The 8,300-nt window shown below is 39.0% G+C and overlaps 1 protein-coding gene across 1 annotated transcript; it reads left to right on the top strand.

Annotated features, from left to right (window-relative positions):
- Positions 1-206: 206 nt before the first annotated feature.
- On the top strand, positions 207-7,420 carry LOC106964785 (probable cation-transporting ATPase 13A3; the record flags this gene model as incomplete). The annotated part of the gene is made up of 10 exons (XM_015060482.1): positions 207-850; positions 2,922-2,991; positions 3,752-3,925; positions 4,587-4,751; positions 4,862-4,932; positions 6,441-6,524; positions 6,642-6,711; positions 6,816-6,950; positions 7,119-7,191; positions 7,265-7,420. Coding segments are annotated over exons 2-10 (982 nt in total), but the record flags the coding sequence as incomplete, so codon positions are not given.
- Positions 7,421-8,300: the final 880 nt, after the last annotated feature.

Here is an 8,300-nt window from a genome sequence, read left to right as displayed (position 1 = left end):
CTTCTTAACTTCCGCTCTGTTTTCTGTTAAAATGGTTGCACACAGAACTTTATGAGCATCCTCCTCCTTCAGCAATGACCTTTTGTGGCTTATCCTTCTTGTGAAGGGTGTCAGGTGTCAAGTCAGCAGTCTTCACTATGATTGTGTCTTTCTGACCTAGAGTGAAAGGTAGCTTGGGAAACCTCTGGCTTTTGTGTTTTTAGTTAAAGCTGTTTGGGATGTGACAGCAGGAGTTTCCATTAATGAGTTTTTTAACATCATTCAAATTTTTTGAGACACAGAATTTTGGGTTTTCATTGTCTCTATGCGATAATCATTAAAACTGGAATATATCACTTAATTTTCTGAAAGTGCAAGAAATATTGCACTTTTACGCAGAATTAATTTCTTATGTATTAGTAGTACTTGCAAAATACCAGTATTGTTTTGCATTGGGTAAAGAAGCAGCCACATAATGGGGAGGTTGTTGGACTAAATGTCCAGTCGGTTTGCCGTAGTTTCCCCGAGTCTTGAATGTGTCCACTGAATACCTGCTGCGTGGACACATGGACATGCCGCTGCCGTGCAACGATTTGTTTAAACTTCCAGAAACTCAACCCTAAAAAACACACACACACACACACACACACACACACACACACACACACGGTGTCCCCCGTGATGACTTCACATCCTGTTTCCCCCACTTCCTTCTGAAAGATCGGCGTGGTCTGGGACCTTCCTGTCTCCACGCACCGTGTGCCGCGACCGCACGCTGTCAGATCTGCGGGTCCGCGGAGTTTTTCCAAAGCGACGATCCGGACTCACAAGCATGCAGCAGCTGATTTGTTGACAAAGAAAGGAGGCGTCGGTAAGTCTCCACCGCGAGTGGAAACGTTTTTAGTTAAATTCTGGAATTTAAGGTGTTGTAGACTATTGGTAAAAAAATTAAAAAGAAAAGAAAAAAAAATCACATTCTAACTTTATCTGAAACTTGAAACTTGAATGATTTTCTGTAATCCATGGTACAAAATCTATGCAATGTTCTTGCTTTGATTGTGCAAGAGCTTTTCTTATGGGATCGACAACCTGACTGAAAATAAACAAAGTATTCTGCTATTTACTTTTTTATGTCTGCATCGTCTGCGTTCTGCGTTGGAGTCCACTTACTTGGCCTTTCAGATATTTGCAGTAATCCTCTAATCTGAGTTCCTATCGCAGCTGAACTCTTGGCTCTGTGTGAATGGGTTTATGTCAGCTCAGCATTCTTGCATTCTTTCCTCTGAGCTGAAGTGTTTCGTTTGTGACAGCCACGCTGTAGTGATTTTTGTCAACATACCCCCATCCTTTCCCTCCCTTCCCCAGTGCATGGGTGCATCTTCCCCTCAGCAAGGTGCCGTGATGTTGGGTCTGTAGAGTGTTGCTTAATATTAGAGAATAAAGAGTTACGTGTAGCTTTTATCTTCTACCTAATCTGCAAAGTAGAGGTGGGCGGATCAATCAAAAAATATTGATAATATCATTAGTAATATGGTATCAATGTATACAAAACACTTTTTAGTTTTTATTGGTGAAAAATACTGAATACCAGCAGCCACATAAACACTGATTAAATTACAATGGGTTTGTGGTTATGAAGAGACAAATTGTGAATAGTTTCACGTGATGCATTAACACTCTGCAGGGCGCTGTGAAGGATCTGAACTGGGTCATTCTGAGTGCTTCAAAGAGCCGGGCTGCCGGTGGATCAGACGTTATTGTTGGTAAAGCTGTTACAGAGTGTGAACATGTGTACATGGTGCCAAGGTTCAGACGTATTACAACCTATATTCCACTGGATCGCTGGTTAACACCACGGCAGTCACATTGCACAACAGTGTCAATAAAAGTTTAAGAGAGGTTGTCGTCATGGAGATCCAGATAATGTAAAGTCACAGGTTTTTCCACAGAACAGGATCCATCTGGTCACACAGTTCTTGTTTTGGTAGAATGTTGGAGGATTTTGAAGTCAAACTGACCTGAGTGTCTTAATATTTTTTCTGCTTAGCCTCCAAGTCTTAGAGACTCTTTCTTTCATGCTGTGTTTCCTATCTGTGAGGGACATAGTGATTTATTTGCTCCCCTTCCTTCTGTTTATGTCTTCCAACGACTCATAGTTAATGTCTGACTGACATCATCTTTATTCAAGTTTTGTTGCTAAAGTTTTTAACCATTTAAGTCCTAAACGTAGCGGTAACGATCCAGCCATATTTGTAGTACCCTGATTCTGCTACACTTTGCACTAGCTGAAAAAAACCAACGGTTTCTGAAAGGGGAGGTGTTGCCCTTTCCAGCCAATATTGGTTTATTATGGTAACTTCATTCCCGCCATAGCAGGGAGTGAGCTTAATCTGAGGAGCGCTCTTTTAATAGATGGTAAATTGCGAAAATAACTTGCTAGATATCAGAAGTACCAGTTGTTATGAATGAATGGGCAAAAACATTTACTCGCTGGACATTTAAAAAGCTGCGTACAATTAAAATAAGCAAAAGTATCCAGGCTGAGATTTTAAATTTATGACATAAATGAGGCATATTTCTGAAGTATTAGGAGACTTCTTCATGTTAAAGGGGAGTTTTCCTTTCTGCTGCTCAGTGTCAGGTATTGCTGCAAAGCCAAAGACACAAGTTGGCATTTTACAAAATATAAATTGAACTTCACAGCATATTTTAATAACTAGAATTTGAAGTGTATGTAAATGACTTTGAATCAATCTACATGATTGAATTATGACTCATGTTGTGAATTGGCTCTCCATAAATGAAGTGAATTGAATTAAATGTAATCTATTTTATGCTCTTGGTAAGAGATTATGTTTTAATGATAATTAGAGAAAGTTAAAATTTTGTCTCTGTAATGAATAAAATTGATTCATCCTCACATATTTATATTTCCTTTGCAGATGTTAGGCTGACAAAATGAAGACAAGAGAAGATGTAAAAATAATCAACCAGGGTCTGGAGGATGAGATGGTAAATACAACTGTTTTGTTTATTGTTCAGACAATATTCCTGTGTTATAGTAAAGTTAGAAATTGTGACAATATATTTGACTCCAGATATCTGTAAACTCCATTATTCTTAGATTATTTTTAAGTTTATCAAATAGAAATAATGTTGCTAATCCTAACTGATCTAAAACAAGGGAAGAGTTAAGTTTGATTTAGTGTCAGATCTTTCTTTATTCAATATCTGATTTCAACTGTGTATTATTATGAATACATGATTGAGGTTCAGGTTCAATTGAGACACATTATTTGCTGTCAGTGAAAACATTGATAACCTTTATTTTGTTACTTATAAAGTTTCTACGATTTGTGATTTCATAAACCTCAGTCCCATCTGAAGATACAAACCTGTAAAACTGTTCCTTGGCCATTTCTTCACAACGTTAAAGCACAGATACAGTGAACTGTTCACTGTTCATCTATATGTAACTGCTGGGATTCCTGCTTAAATATTTGTCAACCAAGATGGTGATTGGTGTTTTTCTTCTGTTGTCATTAAAAATACAATATGAATGAAATGAAAAAATATCCCCAATTTAAATGCTCATAATAATATTACAATACCTGCCATAGTGTTATTCACTTGTACATAAAAATATATATATATCATAGAAACTTGATATTTTTTGGTTGTTCACATAACACTTCTTTTAAAAACACGGTGGTGCATTTGGCTGTGAAGCATTTCAGCAGAAACGTGTGTGTGTGCGCGTGTGTGTGTGCAGGAAGTCAGCGGCTACCGGCCCTGTCTGTGGAAGCTGGTCCTGGTTGGGGTGGGTGCGGTTTGCTCTGGGGGTCTCCTCCTGCTGCTGCTCTACTGGCTGCCAGAGTGGGGCGTCAAGGGGACATGCACACACACGTCTCTGAGCGATGCACACACCCTGCTTCTCAGAACCAAGGTGCAAAACAAAACCAACATTAAGCAATGAACTTTGATAATTTATTTATGACCTGTTTGCACTTGTTTTCATACGAGCAAAACATGGGAAGAGTTGAAAACACCTGATTTGTGTATATTCTGCATGTTGATTAATTTGAAGAGCAAATGTTAAAGCTCTAATATGTAACTTTTATTAATTAAAATATATTTTTTTACATATTTGTTGAAACTGTCACCAGGTCATGAGAGGACAGTATGAGACAGATAATCTGTGAAAAAATCAAGCTCCTCTGCCCCTCTCTACCACTACAGCTAGCACAGCGTATCATGAATCCCAAGTTAGCATAGTCACCAATTAAGGCGAATAAACAGCTTTGCTGTTGTTTCTCCGCCATTAGCACATTTAGTGGCACATACATGAGGATTATTGACAGTGCTAAGCCCCTCCTTCTGGCTCTGATTGGTTGTTTAGTCCTGGAGCGGTGCATTTCTTCAGACGGCAATAATAATTCAGGTTGGAGGTGAACAAGATCGAACTTTTCAGATTATCTGTCTCATAGCTAACTGTCACAACATGGTGACAGTTTTATCAAATATGTAATAAACTTTTTTTTTTTTTTAAATAAAAGTTACAACATACTGCAGCTTTGAGAAATGTCTTTTCTGGGTGAACTTTGAAGGACGAGTTCAGGCAGTGGTTTCGAGTCAGAGTCCACAGAATGCTGGCTCCAGGCAGGAAGCCCTTCGAGGATCTGGATGTAAAACCCAGAGGTCAGCTCCCAAATGGAGACTTCGGTCATCAGGTCTGCTCTGTTCCCGATGAACAGCTTCCCCAGGAGCAGCAGGTTTGGGTACATTACATTACATGTGTTTTTACTTATATGGACTTTATTATTGTGGAACATAATGACAAAGCATTCGGCCTCGGGTCACCTCAGTCTCCTTTCCCCCTTAGATACAATACTTCACACACCACAGCTTTAGATACTACTGGAATGATGCCATCCAGAACTTTGAATTCTATCAGTAAGTGGTCCCCACTGCCATTTCACCTATATTGCCTTATATTGAGATAATAAACCACTAACATGAACTAAATTTCTACTTATGGAGTGATAGCACAACTTGTCTACAGTTGCATACAGTTGAGCCCATAATTACAGTTCTGCTGAAATTGTTTAATATTAAATATTGTGTTGAAAAATAAAGTTAAATATTATCATGTTTCAAGGACACAAATTCAGACACCAAAGCTGTTCTTGAAGTTTCTGGAGAGCCTTTCTCTCTTCTCCATCAGGATGATTTGGTCAGATGTTATCCTTTCAGCCTCTTACAAGGGTTCTTTTGACAGCTGGACTGAGAAATAGTTCATATAATAAGCTCAGGAGGCGACCAGTTCCACCAGGTGTTTGCTAATTGCTGCTGGCTAGTCTGAAGGAGCTGAGTGGAGGAGTCGTGGGGAGGAGAGGTGCTCTGTGAGGCGCTAGGTTTTAGCAAACGTTTTGCAAACCTGAATAGTTGCCAGGGGAGATTAAAGGATTTCTCAAACATGCATGAAAGAATCAAAGCAACACTCTAGGCATGTTTTTTTATTATGAGATAATAACTTTATAACATGATGTGAAGCTCAAAAAAGTCATCTTTACTTAATACTTTCCTTTTAAGGGCGACACATCATGCTTCATTTTAAACAAGTTAGGATATGATTACAGGCTGTACAATTTAGGATCGTTACATTTTTTGTATCATTCTCATAAAGTGAGATTTCACCTCCTCATCCTGCTTATTATGAACTCGTCTCAGAATGAACTGTTTTAGGTCTCTATCACTTTTATGCAAATGACCACGACCCTCAACCCAATATTTGCACTTGTCTTTTCCAGCAGCCATTGTACAATGATAAAACCAGCTGACCAGCTTAGTTTGGGTTGCTAGGTAACATATATATCAGTGCCTGCCAATTGTGACGCCACAATTGAGAGGTTTTAAAAACGGCTCATTTTCCAGACAACAAAAACACATGAACTTATACCCAGAAAATGATTGGATGTTTTTTTTTCTTCTTTTTTTTTGCTACTAAAAGCAGTACAGAACCAAATGAAGGTACAAAAACATTCAAAAACAATAGGTTCCCTTTAAGTGAATTAACAGGTTCACTAGCATGAACTGAAGTCATTAATGTACCCCTCTGAGATCAATATGGTTATGAAACGATAATTTACCATCTAACCATTTCTTCTTTCATCCTGTGGAAGAGGTTTGGTGAAATGTAGCATCTTAAATGTTACTCTGTGAAGAACAATGAGGCTCTTTCTGGTCTCTTCTCTAATCCAACATACTGGGTCACAATTTTTGATCCAAAGTTTGGTTCAGACAGCACACATCCAGGTTTTGGTTTGAAGAAGACAGCCAGCGTGTTTTAGTGTGTAGCTGATGTGGATCTGTGCATGGTTTATACATGAGGCCCCTGAAGTTGTTATGAGTGGAAGAGCTGTCCACACGACAATAGAAGATAAAACTCTGTGCTCCTCTAGAGGCCTGGAGGATATGAAGGTGAGCTGTGCCCACATCCACTCCGAACACAGCCATGGGCTGACCAAAGCACTGCAGGACTACAGGTACCTCTCTGCATTAGAGTTTTGTTTTATTTTTTAATTTTTGTTGAAAAAGATGTCAATTCACGCAAATTTACTGGTGACAAAGTACAAAAAAAAAAATCTCAAACATTCTTTCAGGAGGTTGTTTTTCGGGGAGAATGAGATCGCTGTGAAAGTCCCCTCTCTGTTCAAGCTTCTCATTAAGGAGGTGAGTGTGTTAAACCTGCGCCTCTTCCTTTAACACTCCAACTTTAATTAACTCTGCTTCCAACATTTCCAGAAGGTTTTTATTTCTCTGTTATTTCCCACCAGGTGCTGAATCCTTTCTACGTCTTCCAGCTCTTCAGTGTTGTTCTGTGGAGCATCGAAGACTACTACTATTACGCCACAGCCATCGTTTTCATGTCAGTCATATCCATAGCTACTTCATTGTACACCATTAGGAAGGTGAGGCATAGACGAGTGAATGCTGACCGGAGAAGAATATGTTCAGTTTGTTTGTCTTTTCTAGATTTCTACACATAATGTTTGTCATTAGAATACTGATAGTCATGTGACCATTTCCTTTTTTTTTTTTTAATTGCCGAGTAAATCTCCCTTCTGACTGTTCTGCAGCAATACGTGATGCTGCACGACATGGTGGCGTCTCACAGCGTGGTGCGAGTGTCGGTGTGCAGAGGAGACAAAGGCATGTTTGACGTTCTGCCGCACGTCGCTGCTGGAGTGCCTGCTCTCCTCGCTCACTGTTGTGTCCGTCTCAGACACAGAACAGGCCATGTCGACGGAGCTCGTGCCCGGTGATGTCATCGCCATCCCGGCCAATGGGATGGTGATGCCGTGTGACGCCGTGCTTTTCCAGGGGACCTGCGTTGTGAACGAGAGCATGCTGACAGGTGTGGATGCTTGCTGGGCTTCAGGTTCTTTTAAGTTTTAAAGGTGCAGTATGTAACTTTTATTTAAAAAAAGAGTTTTGCAGAGTTACATTTACTCAGTTACATTTACTTAAGTAGGTTTGTAAAATAAATGTACTTTTAGGGGCATTTTTAGTAAATACGTTTTTTTTGTTTTGTTTTTTTTTACTTTTACTTGAGTAATTTTATCATGAAGCATTTTTACTCTTACTTGAGTAAAATTTCTGGATTCTCTATCCACTGAATGAAAACACAAACATGTTTTAACCAAAAAATTCACTGGACACAGACACACCTGCAGCTTTTATTAAAGTTTCATAAGTTTTATATGAAAATAAATAGATTTAGCAAAAATGTTCCTTATGAATGATTTTCTTATTTCCTATTTATGCTATTTTTATGAGTTATTTTCATTCTGGTCTTTAAAATACCAAAATGTCCACAAAACTTTATATTTTGGTTCGTCTGATGATGTCAATTTTAAATGTTAAATGATTGATGCTTTGATTAGTTCAGTCGCCTTTTCACCAAATACTTTTTTACTCTAACTTGAGTAATTTCTTGGATGGTTACTTTTTACTTTTACTTGAGTGAAAACATGTTGAAGTAGTGCTTTTCTTACTTGAGTACAGTTTTTGATACTCTACCCAGCTCTGGAAATGAGACAGATATGACTGAGCGAGCATGATGTCAAACTCAAAAAGTCAATTTTACATAATTCTGCCCCTTTAAAATCTTCATTTTGACATGATTGTTCACTAGACTCTAGTGCAGAAACAACTACAAACGCCACACCAGCAAAAGGTAAGTTCGAATTTATTTGTGACCAGCAGGGGGGGGGGGGGGGGGAAGGGGGGGTGGGGGTGCAGCAGGCGCGGGGGAAGGG

The sequence above is a fragment of the Poecilia latipinna genome, unplaced genomic scaffold (assembly GCF_001443285.1).
Source record: "Poecilia latipinna isolate Pla-1442-1.1 unplaced genomic scaffold, P_latipinna-1.0 Scaffold1720, whole genome shotgun sequence".
Lineage (NCBI taxonomy): Eukaryota > Metazoa > Chordata > Actinopteri > Cyprinodontiformes > Poeciliidae > Poecilia > Poecilia latipinna.
This window is presented reverse-complemented; position numbering and strand designations above follow the sequence as displayed.